The sequence below is a fragment of the Seriola dumerili genome, unplaced genomic scaffold (assembly GCF_002260705.1).
Source record: "Seriola dumerili isolate Sdu_G_001 unplaced genomic scaffold, Sdu_1.0 BDQW01000025.1, whole genome shotgun sequence".
NCBI classification, from domain to species: Eukaryota; Metazoa; Chordata; class Actinopteri; order Carangiformes; family Carangidae; genus Seriola; species Seriola dumerili.
Genome location: NW_019174280.1, coordinates 8,833,236 through 8,857,236, shown reverse-complemented (window position 1 = coordinate 8,857,236; position 24,001 = coordinate 8,833,236). Strand labels below are relative to the sequence as shown.

The window sequence follows — 24,001 nt, the reverse complement described above, 5'->3', positions numbered from 1 at the left end:
ATAATGAAATGGGTTTTCTCATTTTGCAGGAGCCCCCTGGAACTGCCAGCAGGACCCCTGAGGCCCTACTGGGACCCCATTTGGGAACCACTTAGCTGTACTTCTTAAAAACTTTAAAAGTTGTGTATTGCCAAAAAAATTGCTAGAAAATGTGTAGGCCTGTGCCAGCAGCGGTGTGTGCTCGGAATAACACTGACATCTCACTGTTTCAAGCCAAAGAAATCTGATGTAGCAGATGAATGCTACATGACAGAGCGCATCTCATCCTCCCTGTCTGATAAAGGAGGCATGGTGAAACATGAGCAGACAGGAGTATAGACTGTGTTTGGTGTTGATTGCAAAGGTCTGCCAAAGCTAGACCTCCTGAATTCCAATGGTCCCATCTCTCTCTCCCTCTCTCTCCCTCTCCCTCTCTCTCTCTCTCTCCCTCGCAGCATCCAGCAGCTGCGCCTCTCATGCCTTTCCTGACGCCGAGCGAAGCCTCCCATACAGATGAGCGCTGGAAGCCACGCACCTCTTGACGTAGCCACAGACCGTTTGCGGTGCCACTCGGTCTCCGTAGCACGTATTGCGCAACGTGACTGAAGCTCAACTGGCTCCACGGCGGGCACATCCGGCTCCCACCGTCGCGTGAATTCATTACAAAGTGGTCTCATAACGCCGAGACAACATCGGGCATCGCCGAGGAGCTGTAGAAGAACCGTCCGCCGCTCCGCTCCGCTCCTCACCGGACTGGACACCTCCCCTTGTCATTGCCACCGGGAGAGATGAGTTGAGCGCGCGGCGTCGGGGTGCAGTCGTGATGTGACTGTGTGAGCGCACGAGCCTTCACTGTACTATCGCCATCAGCAGCTTGACGACTTCATCGCCCAGAAGATGGAAACAGTGAGAATTTTGATTGTTGCTGTTTGACTACAGCAGATGTGATGGCTTCGTTTGACAGCATGCAGTCAATGCAGCAGCAGCAGCAGCAGCATCCGCGGAGCGAGCCGTGGCCACAGCTGGAATAGAGGAGCTATGTCCGTGTGTACCGAGCCTCCGTCCGCCCGTAGTCGACAGCATCTGTGCGCCCCCTCGGTTTGCCGCCTCGGGGGTCTTCGCTAAAGTCCAGTGAAACACGGTTTCTGAGAAGCGCGCCTACCTGGAGTCGAGGGGAGGTTGCTGTTTCTGTTATAAGGCCGGGCTCTCTGCAGCCCACTCCCCGCGCCTCCCTACCTCCCCGCATCCTCCGCGGCGTCTCTGTGCCGCGAGCGCTGCGCTTTTTTGACTTGGTGGCAGTGGACATCAAAACCATCCCTACCTGAGTCCGTTTGCCTCCTGCGCCCATAAATACCTTTACAGTAACCTATATACTGAGACTAAATTAATCGACGTGTGGATCGGAGCAGTGCTGTGTCTATGCACCTCAGTTACACCTCCCGGGAGAGGACTTCTTGCAGTTGAGAGCTGGATATGCAGAGATTAACGTGAAAGGATGGATCTAATTATCTGTGTTTTGGGGCTGCTGGCGCTGATCGTGGAGGGCATCCGTTGTCAAGGAGTGTACGGTGAGTGTGTGCAGTTTGCTTCTGCTACAAAAAAAAACCCAAATGTGATCATGACCTTGTAAAACAGTGGCCGCTCAGAAAACGCCACTTATTAATTTTAGAAGCGCACAGTCCTGCAATATAAAAAAGAAAACATCAACTGGTGTAAGGGTGACAAACCAGGTCTGAGTGCCATGTTTGAGTGAGAGGCTCCAAATGTTCTCAGAAACCCTGAGGTTATACAGCAAATCGCGCGTGTAGCCAATCATGCACAGCCCCTTTTCTCATCCAATCCATCACTCAGGATGGTCGGAGAGCAGGCTAAATTTAGTAAGGTACATTCATAGATAATTACACTTGAACCTGGTTGATGTGTCTTGAAGCCTGTAGCCTCTGACTGGTCCCCTGTACATGTAATTTGTTAATCATCGTCATAAAATGTCGGCATGGCACTTGCCTTACATTAGGCCGAATGTATTTTTTGAATGTCATCATAAGGACTGTAGTCTGTTCAGCAGTGACATTTAGTATGCACAGTCATGAGTGATTGTTATGTGGTTGAGATACCTCTTCCTTATGTCTGTCTGAATCTCTCTCAGTCTCTCCCTCCCACACACACACACACACACACACACGCATACACATACACACTCTTTCTCATTTCTCTCCCTTACCCTGTATGCTTGTGCAACCAGTGGCACAGATGATGTCTCATATGAATCGTCATCCTCCCAGCAGCGGCGGCGGCAGCAGCAGCAGCAGCACTGTGAGGAAATAATGATTCATGTGCACTAACATTGGGACAGGGAGGAAACCTTGAGGCGCACAGCCCCAACCTGTCGGCAGTGACAGTGGCACTGACCAAAGCGGAGGTTGTGCTGGGAGAATGTGAGGTCAAGTAGAGATGTGGGTTGTGTGTTTCAGAGGCCGTTGCCAAGCACTAAAAAGATCTTTGTCGCTATGGTGCGTGCATGTGTGCGCGCAGAGATGATGTAGCAATAAAAGGTTAGTGTGAGCATGACAGGAACAGCCATGGTGCTGCACCTGACCAATGATGCACCAGGATTTTTTCTATCCTTTTGCTCTGGAGGGAGGAGGTGAATAAGAGTATAAATCACAGCACATGTCAGGGCAGCTGTGACTGCTCATGTATGTGCACACTTATTCAGATCACCACATCTCCCCTGCTCTAACACCTGTTGCAGATATTTCACATTGAACATATCTAGCAATGTGTAGTCTGCACTTCAAATATTTCAGCGCTCATTAGGCAGTGCAAGATTTGTACATAGGTGCTGTTGTTTGGACTTAGTGAATCCCTGCATGTTACGTTTTAAGCCTGAGGACTTAGCCTCTCATCAAACATTGATGTCTCAAGAAATCCCTGTCCTTACTTGATTCAATATCTGTATCCATAAAATCAGTCTCTACAAGATATACATATTCATATATACGTATATATATATTCAGAGGAGACAGGCATGACACCAACCATCAAAACTGATCACATGAATATCAGATCAAAGCCACGGGTTCTCGGTGTGAGCACACTGCCGATGAAGACGCAAACTCATTAGAAGGATACATATCCCATGATGCTCAATGTGGTGTTGCCATAGTGGTATGTGTGGACTGGTATAGGCTTAAAGCAGCAGCAGCAGCAGCAGAGGAGACGAGGAGACGGGGAGATGTAGCAGATGGAAGTGTTTGAGTATTTAACTCTCTGCGTTTGTGCATGTGTGTGGATGCATGTTTGTTGTGCAGCCTGAAAATTCCCCAGAGCATAGCCGCCCCCTTTCTTTCCATCACTGCTGTGGCTCACCTATACTCCAGTAGTAAGTGTGCTTTAGTAAGGATTTACATCTGTTCTGCTTTCTTGTTGCTGCTTTATATTTTGGCACAGCAACAGGAAAGGTGCTACAGGTAGATACGGTGCAGAGATGTTTATTGGCTTAAATGTATATATAACATTCTTGTAAATGGCGAGGAGCCACCTGCAAATTCCTCTATGTTACCTCAATGTTTAAAGCATACAGCACGTCTCCAGACAGGTGGTCTGAATGAAAATGGCAAGGTTCAAAAGTCAACATTTATTATTGATAGCGGCAAAACATTAGCATGCATGTTGTGTCCTTTCCCATTGTATTCACTGAAGGTTTTGACACATGGGGGGGGTTCAGGGAAATGGAGTATTGTGCACCACAACATGAAAGGTTGAGTTGAATTAAATGAAGGCTGAGAGAGGATAACATAGTGGTGCCGATAACTTAGAAGTGGTAGAGTTTCACAACAGGGTTTATAGAGTACCATATTGTGGTTAATTATCTTATTTTTTCAATAATAACTATGCAGACCACCACATTCCTTCATCTCCTTTTTGTTGCATTCAAAGCATCACATATCGTTTTCTCTCCCGAATTTCCAAATTAACCCAATAGCAGATGAATGGGACAGTTTGCGAAAATGAGACTTTCAACGATAATTTTTATCCCCGCGCATCGGTATACGTCATGGCTGCTGACTAAATGGTGGAATCATGGTGTACTAATGAAGAAATCACATACTAGTGTGTTAAGTGGTGCTGCCAGAGTCATTAAAGAGGATTGATGAAGGCTAGTCATCGCTCCATGACTCCAGGCCACATAGTGAAAAAGAGAGACACCACTAAAGTACAACATCTGCTGCACTCCTTCTCTGTCCTGTCCTCCCCATCTTTTCCTCTTTTTTTCCTTTCTTTCCTGGGAGTGTATCTTTTTCTTTCACAACACACACACATACACACACACCCTTCCCCAAGAGACTACTCTATTATCTTGACCTGTGCTCATCGCTGTGTTGCCTCACGGAGCTCCAATAGGCCAGTAGCTGCTCCTCCATTATAGCAAGTGGAAATATCCCATGATGTACCCACAAACCTGCTAAATATTCTAAAGTGACATTTTCGTGTAATGTTGCTGACAACTAATCTGCACTCAATGATAATATCAAATGGCTACAATGGAACATGACTCTTATGATAGCGTGGAAATGCTTTTCTGCTTGTTACTTTATCTGGAGATGTACTGCCTTCAGTATGTTCTCTTTGCATCAAAGTCAGTCGGCGACAACCTCCATGGGATGTGCAGATGTTCCTGATCTCGTTTTGTGTTATGCTACTGAAGAGAAAAAGTTCCTACTGCTTTTTCTCCCATCCCACTTCTTTCTCTTGCTCTCTCTCTCTCTCTCTCCTTCTGTCTCTCTCTCTCTGTCTCTCGCTCCCTCTCGTTTGCATTGAAGTCCAAGCAATTGCTTGGGTTTCTTTTCATGAGCCCCGGTTCAGACGCTTTGGCTTCTAAGCTATGCAAATTCATTCTGCCAGTGAAACTAAAGCCGTCTTTGTTGGTTCTCAGAGGCCTCCTCCACAGAGTCCTTCATCATTCCCTTGGATCGGGACCCTCACATTTCCCACCGTAATGAGACCACGGATAACTCTATCTCTTCTCCTCCCTCCCACTCTCAGTCTCTATCTCCCTGCCTGTCTCTCTCCTCTGCCTGTCTCTCCCTCTCCATCCCCCGGAGAACAGCCAATGGACGTCTACAGTATATTCGCTTCAATCAGAGGCAAATGAGGATATACAGCTGGGTAGAAGAAGCAATTCGTTGCAGTGGAACAATGTGCGGTACACACTGGGGATTACTACGTACCCCCTGGGTGGGGCTTCAGATAGCACCAATTTAATCATACCGAATGTCGGTTCTCTTTGGACCGAGTCCTCTGAGACTGGCACTGAATATACACTGCAGAGACAATGTTTGAACTTAAACTCTGAAGCACTCCTGCTGTGCTCAGTATTCACTGGATAATCTTTGACAATTTTACTTTAATACTCTGATACAATGCGATTAAGGTGAAACAGCTGCTTCTTCTTCTTCATAGTCTCCAGGGTCAAATTAAAGGGGTATTCCACCAATTTCCTCCTGCATGTCCCTAAAGCCATGGGACCTGTGAGAGACAATTTTTGCCTTGACCAGCCCACAGGCCAGTGCTACATCTGCGGATGTCTGTGACTGAGTGAGTGACAGACTGAGTGATAGAGTTGAGTGAGTGATGAAGTTAAACCATTGGTTGACTGAGTGTTGGACCTTTCCCATTGGCCATTGCTCTTTCAAACATGATTTGGTGGGAACAGTTTCTGTTATGTTATCAGGTGGCATTTACAGTGGATCCCCAACAGTTTTTAACTTATGGTGGCCGGGGCCTTTATTTACCTCAACTGCCGCAGGTAACTGGTCTTTATTAGAGGAATGCCTTTGTTTATAATTCCCTCTGTTTGATATGTATAATTCATCATATCTGTATTTTAGTACAAAACCTAATTATGATCTGCTCCCATTTGCCCTGCTTAAGCTACTGTATTTTGCGTTAATACAAACTCAACACTCCCATCCTGTACCTGTTTCAAATTAAAAGCCCTCTCGCATGTCAGTAGACAGAAACCCTCATTTCCGGTTGCTGGCTTGCTCACCGGGAATTCTCTTGGTGCTCCTTATGGCCAGTTCGATGATGGAACAGTATATAGTGCAAACATCAATAAAATCATGGACTTACAGTCTCAGTATTGGCACTCCTGTTAAAACAGCCTGTTTATTTTTATGTTGACAGCATGTTGTGCAACTGCATTTTGGGATTAGACACTGTCCAGCCATATACCAGGTTTATACTGAGTTTTGTTTGTTAAAAATGGTCCAAATTTAAGCTATAGAAGCTGAGCTCCCTGATTTTTAGTCATAAGTATGGGTCAAGCTCCAAAAACACATAATCCTACATTTCCCACAATGACATCACCTAGAAATCATCAGAATTATTTTCACAGACTTTTAAAAAGCATCTCCAGCATCTCTGTTACCTGTTACCACAGGCTGAGTCATGTATCTCATATGTGTGAAATCAGTGAAGTGCCCCTTTAATTTTTAACTCTGTGACTTGGTGCTTAGCCGTGAAAGCCAGGAGGTCACGTTGCCCATGTTTGTGTGAGGTGTGTGTCCGTGTGGCAGGGTGGCACTCTCCACTGGACGGATGCCACTCTCGGATTTGCCCTCTCTCTGCCCCCTTTAGCTATTTTGAAAGATGCAGCTGTGTATAGTCTGGCAGTAGGCAAAATGGAAAAATGGGGCTTTAGAGTTGTTCAGTAAAGGGGATTTTAACAATGTTGTCAACTACCACAATGTCCTCAGAAACAGAAAATAAGCAATTCTCTTCCCTCTTTCTAATGCCTTATTTTTGCTTTTCTTATTGAGGTTCCTTGCAAAAACGACATATACTTCCAGTTTCAAATATGTACACAACCACTTTTCCATAGTTTTTGAACTACCTTAACAAAACACAAAAACAGCAGGAGTCACAGCTTCACAACCACAATACAAACCAAAACAAAACAAAAAATACACACACACACACACACCCACACACACCACCGGGCTGATATTATTACATTCAAATTACCAGAGTATGTGCTGTAGTTGCTTCCAACGTTGTTAATTGGGTAGAGCGAAGTCCAGTCCAGAGAGGTCCACCGTGTCCAAGACTGGTTGCCATATCTTAATAAATCCCTTGACATTACCATGAAGGGTGTAGGTCAGCTTTTCAACAGGGAGTATTCTCAGTTCCTCCTTCTGCCAACCGTCCAGTGCAGGGATGTCCTTACAAAATCCAGAATTTGAGGATAGCCTTTCTTGTTATTTATAAGAGTAGTCCAATTAGTTTAGCGTTGTGGCTGTTCCTTCCACTGTCCACCTCAGCTGCCAAAATACACAGGAGGTATTAGTGCCAAGTCAAATCTAATCAAGATAACCACCTCAACTTTCACATCTCTCTACAGTTTTAGTATCTTTGCACATTTCCAAGACTTATGTGCATGCATGCCAATTTTTGAATTGCATTTAATACATTTAGAAGAGCTTAGACCAAGCTTGCCTCTCAATAATGGTGTTAAACAAAGCCTGTATAATATTTTAAATTGTGTCTATGAATCTGTCACTGCTTTCGAATGAGATCAGTAGAATAATTAAAATTGAAACCAAATGTTTCATAAAGAAGATCTCATGCATTGCTGTAAAGCAAAAATAAAGTCATGCACAGCTGAGATGAATGGAATGTATTTTCAGTATGGATATTAACTGAGTGTAATATTTTTTCTTGGTGATTTGTGTTGAAAACTATTAAAAAAAAAAGAAAGTATAATGTAGCTTTTTGCTACTTTGCACACACCATGAACAGCTGTAATACTTTCCTCCTTCTACTGTGAGGATTTGGATGAGTTCAGGAACACAATTTACCTCCGGATCATTCAAGGCCAAATCCCCACCGCGGACCAAAGAAGCTTATTGTAACCTGGCTGGCTGCTTCAACTGTTAAGCCCACATCCCCAAACCCTGAGCTACTTGTCCTGCTCTGTACAGTGCTGAGGACAGAAAGCTGCTGCTAATGATCTTGTAGTCATTCATTCATTAAGTCTTGTTCTGGTGCATGACAAGACCAGCCTTGTGCCCTGGTTTAGTTAGAATCAAAAGTAATTCTGTACTTTTAATGAAGTCTAGTATGGTCTCTAACCTGCAGAGAAGGCCTGCAGTGAACCAGATCTGATACTTTTCCCATTCTCTCCTGACATTCTAATCAAGTGGCAATTTATCACCTGGACCATTAAAAACAAGATATAAATCCTAAATGTCAACCTTGGTCATGCTAATATTACATTGTATAGCAGCAGGGTTTTTATCTGTCGTGATTTAATTTCTTGTAATAGTGTTAATTTCCTTATGCCGACAGACACATAGTCCAACTCCAATAAATTAAAGCTACAGTATCTTAGTGTTGTTGCAGCTATCACTCATGACACATGTAGATCCCTGGGATAAGTCTCCCATTGGCGTTGCATTGTACTTTCTTCACATCCCTTTTTCTGTTGCCATTTTCATAAGAAAATGGGAAAAGTTCCTTTCTGAAAAGACGTTTTACCCGTTTTTTTGGTTAGATGAATACAAGTAATTACAAGTAACTACTGCACCACTGACTACAAGTGATGGCAGGCCCTAAAAAGAAAGACGATTTATTATTCTTTTACCTCTGTCAATGAGGATGCAGTCTGTAATTGCATTGTTAAAATGCCTATAGCTTGACCAGGAACTCTAATATCCTGTCCTTGCTTTTGCTTCTTGTCCTCGTGACATCAGCCAGCAGTAGCCTTGTGCTTTTCCTGAGGATGACAGAATGTTGGACCGTCTAAGTCTGACTATCATAAATGTTAAACGTAAAAGATGAAATGTCTGTACCAAGGATGGCCTGTTGCCCTAGGGGTTCTTGGCGCTGACCATGTGATTGCGACATGGTTCAACTGGTTTATCTCCAGCCATAGACCTCTCTCCGTCATTTCCTCTCAGCTCTATACCGCATACTAAAAACTGCCACAAAACATATCGAATTAACTCTTATGAAAGACTGCACATTATAGCACTTTATATATGGTGATGAAAAACATGTGTCAGTGTGTAGCACTATATTTCACTTTGAAATGTAGAGACGTAGAGACATAAAGTAGTCTTTAATGGTAATAAAGGACAAGTACTTAAAAAGGATACTCATGTACAGTAATGGGATGTAAGAAAATGAAGCTGTAGTTGAGGCTAGCCGTTGTTATCTCCAGCTACATTGTCCTGGGTTTGTCTTTTAGCTGTGATTTGTTCTAACTGTATATGTAACATGCTGTTTTCTTCAGTACTTAATTTATATTAAAGCACCCTAAAAATATTTGATCCGTGCAAATTTTGAAGCATGAATATTTGAGGTTAAAAATCCATCCACTTTAGTGGTTGCTCCAAGACTTTGAAAGTTTCTGAGTGAACGGTTCTGGTTGAATAAGAAGAATTGTAAGTAAAACAATAGCGCATAAACCCTATAGGCTTAAGCATGATCCGCTCATATGAGTCACAGCTCTGTTGGTTCATTTTCACACTTTCTGCACAATTTATAACCATTGACTCATAGATAAGTCATACAATCATTAAAATCTCATCATATACGCTGCGTGTTTTGGTTCATCTCACTCGCTCCTGAGCGCCCCCCCCCCCCCCCCCCAATAGACATTCATGCATTCATTATGCTGTCATGCCTGTTACGTGCATTACAGTTTGGCCAGCTTGTAAATACTGTATACTGTACGTGTGTAGATAAACAATGCCAGATGCAGAGAGTACGGCATGCAGCCATACATGCTGCATACTGATAAGAGCAGACCGAAATCCCTTTAGTCAGGTTTTTAATTCGTGCATAAAGAGTAGAAACAGGTGCATTTATGCTTTTAGAAAGGCTGATCAAATATTGTATGAAGCTTATACCCTTTTACCTGCTTTAGCCTGCAGCTGACGTGATGACGTGAGAATGAATATATGACTTAAATGTGTTAAATTGTTTTTGAAATTGATGATTCATTAAATGTTACATTTCTTGATCATTCATAACTATTAAGCTAGTGTTACATAATCCATTAATTCATCCATTAGATCTTGATGAGTCATGCACTGTTTTTTCCTTTTTAAAAACATCATTTCTATACCCTCATAAAGTGTAATGGATATTTTACAGATACTTTTTCGTGTCTGTGATGTGTTTTCTGTATCTTGAGTTATCATTTTCATGATTGGCATCACTTCAAATCACAGAGAATTATACATGCTAGCCAGCTTCAAAGTGACGCAAATGATGAAAGGAGCTCATTGAATATGAATGTCTCCTCCTGTCTTTCTTACGCATTTCAGTCAATTGAATTGTCTTTGTTAAGCCAAACTGGCAGAACCTGCATTTACACACAAAGAACAAATCACTCAGCAATCCCAATAGGTAGCTGACAAGAGCAAGAGGGCGTCTTTTAGCGGTACTGTGGAGTAAATAAAGAAAAAAAAAAAGCAAGCCGGGAGAGGATTGGTACGTTGTGGCATCCACAAGAGGCTAATGCCAACCTTCAACTATGTCACTTCAGCCCACACAGGCATTCTAAGTGCTGCTCCTGTGAAGTGATGTCTGTTGTCATGGTGACAGTATGTGAGCCTGGCATTGCATGTCCTCCGACTTCCCTGTTTCCTCCCTCCCTTGCTCGCTCGCTCCTTCCTTACCTCCCTCCCTCACTGCCTACCCACTCGCTCATTCTCTCCTTCCGCTCACATGCCAGGAAATCAATCGCTGAAACAAATGTGAAGTGATTGCAGAAACGAAAGCTCCTCGCAGCAGCCTTACAATTGTGCACGAGAGCAGATGAGATTGCTGTGAGGGGGGTGGGGGGTTGGAGGGGTAGAAGGTTGAGGGGGGAGTGAAGCTGAATGTGTCTCTTCAAAAATCACCACCATTTCATTGCTGTGAGGCAACTGCAGGAAGGGGCCTACTTATCGTTGTGGCAAATAATGCTTAAGCTTCTCTGACAAGCAGGAACAGTGGCGAAGTAAATGTGTTGACAATGACGCCTTCAGTAGTCTCTAGTTTCAAAACCAATGCCAAACAGCCAGACAGCAGGGGAGCAGCACATAGAGACAACCCTGCATAAACTACATACCGATACTTCCTCGTCCCACCCATCCACGCCAAACAAAACAAAAAACCCCACTCATATCCATGCTGTATATTTTCCTCCTCCTCTCAAACCTAGTCTTTCCCTTACTGGCAAAAGGAGACTGACTGTGGCTCTGCAGAGGCACGGCGAAATTTCGACACAGATGAACATGCAGTTTGTGAGTGTGGGGGCATGTGTACCCGTTTTCTGTGTGCGCGTGTGCTTTTTCATCTATCTAGGGCAACACTTTGCTGAGATATTAATTTAGCAATGCGGTTTATCACCACGTTCACACATCAGCCCATCTGAGCAAGACTCATCATGGATGCTGAACGTGCCTCAAAGTGCCTGCGAACATGTGATGCAGTCATTACGTGTGCTTTTTTTACACTTACTAAACCTCCCAGCCTCTTTAAAGGGATATCCCACTGTCTGCTGAGCCGTTTTTTTTTTCTTTTTTCTTTTTTGTATTATTTGGCTTTCTGTGTATCCCTCAATAGTCTCTAAAAACCTCATTCTTCTAACAGAAATTCCCAATGTAATAGCTAATCTCTTTAGCGTCATGCTTTCTTCATCTCTCCGCCAGACACAGTATATCCCAGAGGCTGTTACACCCATGGGGATAACCTCAAGCCGTGTACTGTCAGTTAATGGCTTCCTATGGAAAAGCAAGCAGAGTTCTCTGGAGTAGGCAAAGCACTTCTCCACTGAGATTTCACTCAGTGGAGGAAGAAATCTCAGAGCGGGATTTAATGCAGATGTTGGAGTTCTTGCGCGCTTCTGATAGTCGACCGTCTCCCTTCTTGTCTTTATTTAGGCTGCTGCAGCAAAAAGCTTTAGCAGTTTATTTTACCAGGAGATATACTGTATTTATACTCTGTGGGTGCCTGAATCACTGATAGCCATGCATCAGCTGCTGAGAACAATACGCCGATAACAGTCAAATGAAGAATTTACTCTTGCTGTGTTGCCCGAGTCTCCTCACGGTTTGGTGCATCCTCTTAGAAATGTATGCTTTGGCCTTCAGTTATTACAAATCCAGGTGTGCTTCCTTTCGGAGAGCTTCCCCCTCGCCACAATCAGATCACACTTTTCTCCTTCAGTGAAAGTCTCGCTTGATTTGGCTCATTCTCCCCTGGCCTCAACAACTATCAACTATTCATGGGCCAGATTTCCTTTTCTGATGTTTTTGTTTGATAGGCAAATCAAATCCTTACAATGACAGATTTACAGTAACATTAACTTTGCATATTTAATCCAAGTCAAATTACTAATCAATTAAAAATTGCCGTTGAAACGCATGTTGAAATTGTATTATATGCAGGGAGCGTTCCGGTTGGAAATGTGACGCTTTTCCTTAATGAAGTATCTTGTGATACGTGGAGTTAATACATGTGTTTAGACCAATTCTGCCAGAGTGAGCGGTGCGATCATGTCACATCATCGATAAAACAGTGGAATTCAGATAAAAGTCATTCAGCGGTGCCAGACTTGAAAAAAAAAAATAAATAAATAAAAAATCACATGTCCATAAACGTGCGTACAGAGAGACACACATTGGCAGTCCTTTCTCCTTGTCTTTCATGTCAGTTGGATTAGTTTCATCTGAAGATGACTGAAGCCTGAAGGGGGTCCTCCTGAAATGCCACATTCACAGCTCAAGCTGACCTCCTGCCCTTTTTCATCATTTTTACTTCTCCCCATTTCCCTCCATTTTATGTTCCTTGTGCCCTTACATTGCCTTTTTCCTTGCACGCAATATTATTTCTTCTTTGGTTCTGGGTTTGTACCAAAATGCCTCAGAGAGTGGCATCATCCCTGAGTAGTTAAGACATCTTAATAATAAGGAATGGGCTGGTCAGACCTCTCCAGTGACCCTTCATTGGCATGATTACCTTGAGAAGGTCGCTAAAATATATATTGGGGCAGAGTTTATATTAGCCTGCTCTTGGGCTGTAATCAAAGGTCTCTGTGCTAAGCAGAAAAGCTTTCCTGAACAGCAGCTTTCTCTTTAGCTAACTGCCAGACTCACAATGGATTTTATCCTCCAAGCTCAATTGGGGGTGAGGTTGATTGTGTGAAATTGCAGGTCAACAGTCAATCTATAGTTGACTGTTGGGGGACGGCTGTGCCAGTCCTTGGGATCTCAAGTAAAACACTGGTATTTACCTCCTAAATACATATGTTGTGTCTACATGTGGCTTTATTCTGGGTCGAGACTCAAATATAAAAGAACAATATTATACATAGCTCCCCAAATGATTTTGAAGTAACTTCTGAAACTTTACCTGTGAACGTATCCCCTAAGATTAGAAATCTGGCAAAAGCTTTGACCAAATTACCATGTAAATACCCTCTTCTAGGTTTGAATTTCTCATATTTTAGGTGTGTTTACTAAATGTAGAGTCATTTCCCCTCTAGTGTCACAGGTAATTTAAAACTACACAGATATTAGAGATTTATCAGCTTCAATAAAAGAGAAGCGGTTCTCCAGGCCATTTCATTACGTTATTAAAAGAAATGACAAATCTGTTATAATTAAAAATGTACCGCAAAATCGATTTCATAGTAACATCTGGAGAAGTATGATTTCCCATTGGCTTTAAGGGAGCAGGAAATATTAAAGTTATTAATCTGTGTAGGTAGAGGTAAAAAAGGAAAAAAATAGTCTGGATGCATTAATTCCAGGATGTTGTGTTTTAAATGAGTTTGGTATGACTGGGGTAAGTGTTCAGTGTGCTGATGTGGGACCATGCAGTTATTAAAGTTTGTTGGTGGGGATATTAAACAGCAAGAAATCCCAGCTTTTGCCACAGAACAGAGGACTTCAAAACAGCTTTGAAATGCACCAATAAACCTTGACATATTAGTGGATCCGCAGGTCCTCTTGGCTCATCAGAAGAGCCCATGCAAATCCAGTAATAGCTTCTCTGAATGCATTAATAATGCTCTCCAAAGAGGTGGAACCTGGGTGGTGTTTCCATATTGCTATCCATATTTATATCATAAGCCTCATATCAGCACATGCTGATAATATTCATGAATTCCATAGCAACCGATCCAGCAGAAGCAGAATAGTGAAATTTGGCTTTGCCCCCTATGCAGTGAGAGCCTCCTGCAGTTGGTATCTTACATGTTGGGTGTGTGCGTGGGTGCCCGCGTGCACGTGTGTGGATGTGTGTATCTCTCTGTTTGTGTGTGCATTCCCCGTGGATTTCTGTGATGCTACCGAGGTAATTGGATGTGTGACGCCCACCAAAAATCCCCTTTAGCCCTGGGCAAGCGCTCTTTCAATCCCAGCGTGCCTCTGTGGAAAGCACAACCCAAAGGAAGGCTTATTCTTTCAACTGGCAAACATCAAATGGTTCCCTGTTCTCTCCATCACAGCCTCCGTCTCTCTGCTCTGCTGTAGCATCAGAGGAAAGCCCATTAACATGTAATGACATGACCGTACACATGCGTGGCAGTCACAGGGAAACATACAGCTGAGGATACACACCCTGCTCGCCGCAGCTCTTCGAGTTAATAACTGTTGATTTTGCAGTGACAGTTATTTTGGGAGGATTGGAGAACTGATTGTTCTCTCATAGAGCTGATACAGCTTTGGGGCAGGTGCTCAAAAGTATCAAGAGTGTTAAATTATTCCTGACGGGTGGAAATGTACCTAAACCCTGGCATAGTGCTGAGTTTTACTCAGTCAGAATTTCATTTAACGATGGTTTGGAATCACGAACAGCTACTGTAGTCATTGCAAACTTTCTTCATCCAAAAAAAAAATGGCTGCAAGTTGACTCAACAACATTAGCATTTATATAACCAGGAGAATGAGCAATTAGCTGGTTTGTATAGTGTCACATTATCATACTAAATATTCATTTAGAGATGAGCGGCTTCGATTGTGGTGATAGTGGTTACATGGCATGTGCAGTTCATGTGGTTAGTGTATTTTAGGGTTGCAACTATAATTATTTTCATTATCTATTAATATGTCATTTTTATTGATTGTTTAGTCTGTCAAAATGTGAGGAGTGAGAAATTACACTACAAACTACAACTGCTGCAACTAACTTTTTTTCATTATTGATTTGTATTATTTTTCAATAAACCCATTAATCCTTTATTCTGCAAAATGTCAAAGAAGTGTGAAAAACGCTGTTACAATTTCCCACAGGGCCAAGATGACATCCTTAAATTACTTATCTGATAGTTTTATGGCTACAACTAATGATTTTGATTACTGATTAAACTGTTGCTAATCCATTAGGATTAAAAATGTCAGAAAATAGTGACAAATGATGATGATGACCGTTCTGAGCCCGAGATAACATTTTTATTTCAGTCTTTGCAGCAAAAACAAAACAAAACAAATTTCAACTCTTCTGTGTAACAAAACATATGATTTAATTTTCAATTATCAAGCTTCTTATTCGCATTTTTATGACACAAATTGTAATTTTAATTGTGATTATGGAACCATTTACCAGACAGGCATGACACTGATACTAGTATAAACTTATTATGTAATTAACTTCACCCGAAGGCGTCCCAAAGCTATCAAAAATAACACAAGTTCTTACTTTAACATGTTGGACAGTAGATGGCAGGATGAGTTGTTATCACTTTAATAATCCTCTGATTTTTCCACTATCACAATAATCAGGTCACATTTTCAGACTGTCCACTACTTTCATTTATGACTTAATACCTGCAAAACATCATTCCAACCATCATTCTCAGCTGTGATTTGTTCTTGATGCTAATTTAGCAAATATTGCTAATTAGCATTAAGAACAAATTACAGCTGAATTAGAATTAGATTTTGCGCTCGTTGAAATGGGGCACCAGTCCTCAGGGAGGAAAACAATGAATTACTTCATTGATTAAAGTTATCAATCTCCTATCAGAAGCCATGACTTCTCGATTCAATGGATCTCCAGTCTCTACGTCAAAAGAACACAACAGGACAACAACTGGGTGTAAATAAAGGAGTTTATTAACTAAACTACTATCTACAGAGTAAATGCAAGGTGTAATAATCATAAAGATGAAAATAATAATGAAATGAGCAGTGTGATGAGTTGGCAATGGTGGGAGAGAATATGTTATGGCTATACAGTATGACTATACAGCTAATGATGCTACGTCTACGAATCAGATTTGATGATTAAATATTGTTATATTTCGACATCAACCCAATCACGGTTTAAAAGTTTAATTCTAGAGTTTACCTATAAACTCGCACATCTGTCTTCCACCATGACCACAAAACATTAAATGAAATAACATATAAACCTAACGGCACTGATAATGACAGACGGGGGTAATACAAGTGTTGATTTCATATTACATCCATCAAACCTGTAATTAATCATAATACAAGTGTTTAACTGATCAAACAACAATATAAACATTTCCCAAAGCTAATAGTCTAAATGTGGATTACACAGCAGTTCTTTGACTGTAATAATAATAATATGGACATGCTGGATGTCATGGATGCTGACAGTATGGTCACATGAAGGACATCGTCTTCAAATCTACATGTTACATTTCAAACATTCTATGGGACAGAAGTTTGGGATTAAACTATTTCATAGGAACATCTCATGAGTTACAGAACAGCTAGATATTTAGTGATATATTCTTCCTCAGATCTGTGTCTGTGAAGAGAGTTCTGCTGGTCACTACCCAGGACTGGAATGTGGGTTGTAGTTTATGACTCTTATCTAGAGAGAGACAGAGTAAGGGAGGTTGGTGTGTGTGTGTGTGTGTGTGTTCATGCATGGCACAGAGAGGCCAGGATTCACATCTTAGTGATGATCAGTCCTTTTGGTGTCACTTTCTATACAAGACACAATCAAATATCATTAGACAGAGTCGTATTGTTACAAACTGGAGATAGCCTATGTTCTCCAGTTGGCCTGGTGTCCATTTGTTGATCCTCTGGAGCTGACCCTTTGACCCTTGGTCCCATTGTGTATCTCTCTGACATGCTAACAGCATGGTCTGTTTGTGAGAGAAGGGTCCTTTGTCCTCTGTTTCCTATCAGTTTCATAGTTTGATTGTGGGAAGAGTCGCAAAGTGTCAATTGTGGGTCCGTAACTCTGCATGTCCTTATAATGAACTTCTTTAATGGCTTGTGACTGATGCCAGGCCAGGTATGTACGCTACAGAACATTAATATTAATCCTCTGGTGCAAATGTCATTCGTTCCCATTACAAAGCAGCATGGACTTCACAATAATGTTTCTTAGATTGCTGCCTGTTTTTTAAGTCACACACGATTTTCTTCTCCTTTGCGGTAATTGGTAATTGTTAATCCCCTGTGCAATGCAGAAGCAATGTGTGATGTCCTTTCAGCTCACCAGGGCTAGCTTTTTTTCAACTAGAAGCCTTATTAATAATGCATGACAAAGAGGGGTCAGAATAAGGTTTCTTGCTCAAGAGGATGCCTTGTTTAGGAAATTTGATCTTAACTGCGGGTGAGTATTAGTCTTCACAGTGATGCGCCTCTCTGCATGCAGTGTGATTACACACACACACACACACGTGCGCGCACACGCATGCATACACGCACACACACATGAATACAATGGACCACGTCTTGTTGGAACTATCATGATCGCTCTAACTGCCAGCGTCTGACGTGTGTATGTGTCAATGCCGTGCTTGTGCATGTAGTTTGTGTGCATGTAAATGTGTGTCTGCAGGCATCTGTATGCGCTAGACGCTGCAGGCTCTCTCACTCCACTGGTCTGACTTCCCGCTGAATCGCACATTGCAATGGGCGCGGGCAGAGAGAGGACCTTCCCTTTCCTTTTCTTCTCCCTCCTGTTTATCTGCTTTGATTCCTCTCTGGATATTTCCGTGACCTTGTTTTTTTTTTTTTTTTTTTTTTTTTTTTGAAGTTGCATAATATGCTGCTGGAGGTTTAGGTGGAGGGCAAGGGGTGCAGAAGCAACGGGGGTGGAGGCAGGACACTGATCTAAACTGTGATGACAGACGAGGCTTTCTCCCTCTCACCTCCTCCATGCTCTTCTGGGGGAGGTGAGAGTGTGGCAACAGAAAGCAACCTTAAAGACGGCGGGGGATTTCTTCATGGACACAAACGCGGTTTACTGAGAGGGATGTGAGTGAATAAAATGGCACTCTCTGAACCGTGCAGTTCATTTACACATACTGTAGATAGAGAGGAACACGCTTGCATGGTTTTGCTTTCTGTTCCTGTATGTTTTACTCCTACTACACTGCTCTCTCTTGCTCTCTTTCACACACACTCATGCAGGCAAAACAAGAGGGAGAAGGCCTCTGACTCATTTATATCTCCATTAAGTGGCTTGTTGTACATGTCAGCATGGCTGCAGCGGAAGTAGGAGTCAGCCATGATGATAACGTCATTAAAATGCCAAGAGGGGAACAGCTGTGGGAATTGCTCACTGCCCTATCTGATGACATAATGTGCTCAAACTCATTAACTCATGGCATAAAATTGCAAAGTCACACATAGCTCGGCTGCAACTGCTCAAACTGAAATTTTTTTTATTTATTTATTTTTTATTTTTTTATTTTTTTAAATGAAGCATTGCAATTAGGAATGGACAATATGGATAAAACCCTGAATTGAATTGAATTGAATTGAATTCATAAAAAATCAATTAAGTAACTGTGACTGGATAAAATAATTAATGTGAATGCCTATCTTTGTATAATCCACTTAATTAAATATCTAACAAAGCAAACTTCACCACACTGATCCACATATCATATTAAAATCCAATATTGCCATGAATTTGATCCTGCTCACTGATTGGAAGCGCTTCCCACAATGGCCTAACACACTCAGTAATGTTAAAGGAACCGCTACGATGGTATAAATTTATTTCCTACTGTTTTGTTCACCCTCTGTACACTATGTGCTTTACATCTAGTTTTAGAGATTTTAATGTGACTGCTAAACTTCATGTGTATTTTGTGAAGTTGTTTATTCTGTCTTTCAGATTCCAGGATGTCTTAAAACGTTGTCCTCCACTCATAAACGCGTGTTGCTTTTTGTTCTTCACTGGGATGTTTGACCTTCACTGTGTTGAATGATGTTCATGCAGAGCTTGATACTTGAAGGCTTTTATCTGCTGCAGGAGTTTAAGATAGAGTTGTTTTGATACAGATGTTCGTGTCAGATATGCCCCCGGTGCTGCCAAAAATACAGTATTATTATACGAGTGGGTATCGGTGAGTACCACATTAAACTTTATAGTTTCACACCCAGATAAAATGTCCCAGAAATCAATTCTTCTTCGCTGCTCTAAATAGTGCAGTATTAGCTATTAGCAGAACATCAGCAATTTGACAACACTTTACTCTGGAAAGTCCCACCAGTAAAAAGACAATTTGTATAGTATGCAATGCTTTCATTTTGAGGGTTGGCACTAGTGGTTAGAACAACTGATGTAGGAGCTTAATTCCTACAACTATTTTTTTTTTTTTTATGATTGACAGTTAACTTAGATCGCAAAATAAAGATTCTATGGCATTCATGTATTTGCTCATGTTTCAAAAAGGGTTTATCCTGAGCCATGCCATATAGCAATGACAGCAATCAAGTATACATATGCATGTATATATGTACTGCAGGTAGGTAAACAAGTATATATATGTAGTAAGGAGGAAGGTGTACAGGTACCTATTGTAGAGATGCTTAAATTGCTCTTTTAATGACTCTTGTGGAAAGTGGAATTCTGAACAAGCTGAGGCTTCAATATTTATTAGTCAAATACATATATCGATTTACATTAGACCATTAATGTATTCGCTCACATACAGAGCAAAAAACCAAGGAGGCTTGTCTCTCTTGAAAATTGCCTAACAGCAATCTCCACAGTTGCTCAGAAGAAGAAAAGAAAAAAAAAAAGTTTTTTGTCAATAAAGATCACTGAACTCCTGTAGCAGGCTGCTACGCCTGATCCTTTCCTGCACTGTAGTGACACCTCTGGCCGCTTTTGGGCATGAGATGCTGGATCCACCACACACTCCATTAGGCAGTCCCCTCTCACAGTGGGTTAAAATAAATCAGATTTACTGTAGTATATTCTGTTTCTCAGGCCTCATTGAATATATGTAGATTAGTGCCTCTGTTCCTGATAATAGCTCAGTTTTGTGTGAGGCTGCGCGCAAGTCTTTGTCTAATATTTGCAAAGCTTTCTTCATGTTTTCTCAGCTTGTTTTTGGCCTTGTAATCCATGCTGCCACAATGCAATGCAGACGCCTTTGCCAGAAATCCTTAACATATAATAGTCTCTGTTTTGTTCCTCGCATTTGTTTTAAGTGCTGCTCTCCTCAGATATGCGGTGCCCCCCAGATATATTGGCACCCTCAATAAAAGCTAAACTCCAAATGCTGTAAAAAGATAAAGAAGAAAATTAATGGACCATATTCTCAACTTGAAAAAAACAAGCTGCTGTTAGTAATCAGTGGTACTGAGGGATACACAAAAGACAATTGTTACACATGTTGTACTGCAAAGCCTTTTAGACTTATTTAAGTCAAACCAACACCCATCAAGATCAAGAGATCAAGCACTTGTGTTAATATGCTAAGTGTTCTTTGCAGCATTTGAATGGATTTAGCCTAGATTTGCATTCATTTGTGATTCGGTGCCGTGTTGTGTTTGATATTTGATGTCGACTTTGCTTTCTTTCTGGATGAATACTTTGTAGATGGACCGTTAATGGCTCTTTTCATAGGTTTACGGGTCTTGTTAATGCACTTGCATCATCAGCTGACATTTCCCTATTCTTAACAGCAGAATGTCATCATGCATGCTAATACATGGCTTCTGTGTGCTCTGAATGTTTTATTGGTACGGGGAATATGTTGGTGAATCTATTTACATAATGGAAGGTCTTTTACGGGGGGGGGGGGTTCATTGGAGACAACTCCCCTTGGACAGAGGTTAACTGTTTGTCTGCTTGCACCACATCATCTATGACAATAAAACAAGAGGACATTAATGTTATTACAAATCAGCTTTGATTTTACACACGATTATTAGATCATGTGGCATTATATACCAAAAGTGAAGCATTGTGGGTGAGTTTTCCTGAGCTTGGTATCTTTTGGTATCCTGTGCAGTCACTGAATAATGAGTATCAGCTCTCACTTTGACAGTGCTCGCCATGGCGTCCCATAAACAAGTCCAGGATCCAACAATGCTCTCCTCGTTTGTTGGCTTCACTGCGGGGCGCCGGCTCTTTAAAGAGAATGAAATCTTTCTGCGAGATAAAGGGCACATGGAGCTCACTTAAGAGCACCCCGCACTTGTTCTTTTGCTTGTTTGCAGCCTTGCAGTGCAAGAATGGGGACAGAAGAAAAAAAAAAAAAAAAAGAAGAAAAAAAAAGAGCACTGCAGGATGGTAATTTTTAATGAGGGAATATTTAGTGGCTGCATATGATTCTCAGCAGTGGATAGATAGCCCACAAAGGTAAAAAGTCAATTTCCTCAACAACTATCGCCTTGGTAACACTATGTGACCACTCAATTTACATACATAAAGAGAAAGAAAGGCGATTCTCCACCAGCTCTGTGTTTATCTTACTCAGCGGTGCTCTGAATCTGGGGCTTATTTCCTCCTTCTGGTTGGCTTTACTTCCTCTATCATTTCCTGTTTCTTCTTTTTATTATCGTAAAGCCAAGGTGCACAATGTAAGCGATGGCTCCTTTGACTGGGGTTCTGAGGGAAAGTATTAGCAAGCGTGGAGAGGAGAGGAGGCTCAGCAGGGAGAAGATTAAATTATCTCTTTTGAAGGTGTGCTGGCGCTTTCATGAGACAGAGGCCATTATTAATATGCAGTGACACATGCATACATCCAAAATGATCCTGGACGCTTCGTCATGGATCATAAAATTCCCCAAGGTGCCTTTCACTCATTGCATACTGAGAGCTGCCACCGCGGCTCTTATGAATCATTGCGGTTCCGTCGGGATATATGGAAGGCGGACAGGAGAGACAGAAAAGAGGGAAAATGGCTCTTGTGTTTTATTAGATTGCCCAGACAAAATTATATTAGTTTTGAGCGGTTTGACTCCGTGGCAGGTCGCTGTGGCGCTCTGTCCACGGGTGACAGGAAGGCCAATGAACAGATTGTGGGGTTTGCATGGCTTGCAGGAAGGTTAAATGGGTCATGTAAGCTGCTGTCAGTCTGGGGCAGGATGAAGTCATCTTTTGATTTGTTTGCTGGCATTTAAAGTTGAACTTTTGTCTCAAACATTGTGTACTGAAATGGACTGCATACTGCATATCGCTTTGGACAAGCATTTGACAATATAGCATGCTGTTCTCCAGGTCTTCTAATCAACTAAAGGTATAGCCACATTCCAGCTGCTACTTGGGATAATTTGCCTGTCACAGTGTGATAGCGACATAATGTCTGGGATCTCATGTCTCGCCGGCACCTGGATCTTTTTTACATTGATATACCCACTTTATTCTTCTAATACTTAACTCCATTGAGCAAGTTACGCCCCCAGCATGCTCATTATACAACTGGATGGAGGCGTCAACAGCGTCGGCCAGAGGTTACACATATCCATGGAGCAAATGGGCATTGACTGTGTAATTGGAATTTGTACCCTTTTATTCCCTTTCTCTGCCTTCCCCTGGTAGATAGCCCAAATGAGCTGTCACCCATGATTGATTTTCACATTTCAGGGATGCCTACTTTGACTAAGCGCCGACTATTAGAGAAGCTCTGTCATGCCCGTGGCGTGGAGTGGGCCGTTAAGTACAGAGCAGGAAACAGTATGGGCTTGGGCGCTCTGGAGCTGAACATGTAATGTACATACAAATAGGCACACATTTAGTTGCGTGCGGCAATGAAGTGTAATGCACAAGGCAATAAAAGCTTTTATGATCTCCAAACTACGCTGCCTGTAAAACTTTCCTGCTGGAAGCGTTCATCGTCAGATGGCGGCTTTGAGTGGTGCACGGCGTAAAGCCGGTGTTTGAGATATCGTGTACATCTTGTATGTCACAGTGTGTTACTGTATGTGATGGCACACAGCAGTGTAAGAAACAAAGTGTAATTTGCTGACAACATAATTAGAAGCCTCTCTCTGTGAGGCGAAATTGTAATTTCTTTGGTTAAGTGACAGAATTGGGTTGTTTTAGTGCACACGAAATGTGCACAAATGGTGCATTAAATGTCACGTGAGAGTCTCAGTAATGTGGTTCAGCTTCAACTCAGTTTCACGACGGATTTAGCTGCATGCAGGAGCTATTATGAGTCATTCTGTTAGTTTACTTTACTATGTGTGTGCTATTGTGGAGCTTTTTTTTTTTTTTTTGGTGGATCAGTTTGCCTGTGAACTAGTGGCAAACCTCTATCACTTGCAAAGTGATTACTGTCTGTCACAGGTGGCTGGTTGGTGGATGTAGTATCTTGGGTTCAGGTGCAATGGTTCTGATTTCCAGAGTTCTAATCCCAAATGAGTCAATTTAGTGCCAAGCTGGTTGGAGCTGATCAAGACTTATGTGTTTATTTCCTGATAAATGACACAACTCTTGGTCATTTTTTTTTTTCGTAGGAGACCGATTCAAATACCAGCCTTGAGCAAGAGTGGCCCATGATACAGCCATCTCATTCACGTGATTCAAATATGGTTGGGTGATATTCAAGCACTTCACTGGTTCGCTCTGGTAATTCAATTCATGGTCATCAGATCTGGAGTGAAAGCTATGTCTTTATGATTATATATTGTCACTCACACCAGTCCGAACAGTAAATCATTTGAAGGCATGTCAGTAAAACTGTCCAATTAAAAAGAAAAAGTCTGTCTTGCTGTGTGATGTCTCTGGTAGCAGCTAGAAGCTTGGCCCTGCCTGGAAATGATATACTTTGACTAAC

At 41.9% G+C, this 24,001-nt stretch overlaps 1 protein-coding gene across 1 annotated transcript in view; it reads left to right on the top strand.

Annotated features, from left to right (window-relative positions):
- Positions 1-1,474: 1,474 nt before the first annotated feature.
- The window catches only part of mdga2 (MAM domain containing glycosylphosphatidylinositol anchor 2), a 163,903-nt gene continuing 141,376 nt past the window's right edge, over positions 1,475-24,001 (top strand). The window contains exon 1 of the mRNA XM_022764395.1: positions 1,475-1,547. Within this exon, the coding sequence (XP_022620116.1) occupies positions 1,475-1,547 (73 nt within the window). The remainder of the gene's footprint in view (positions 1,548-24,001) is intronic.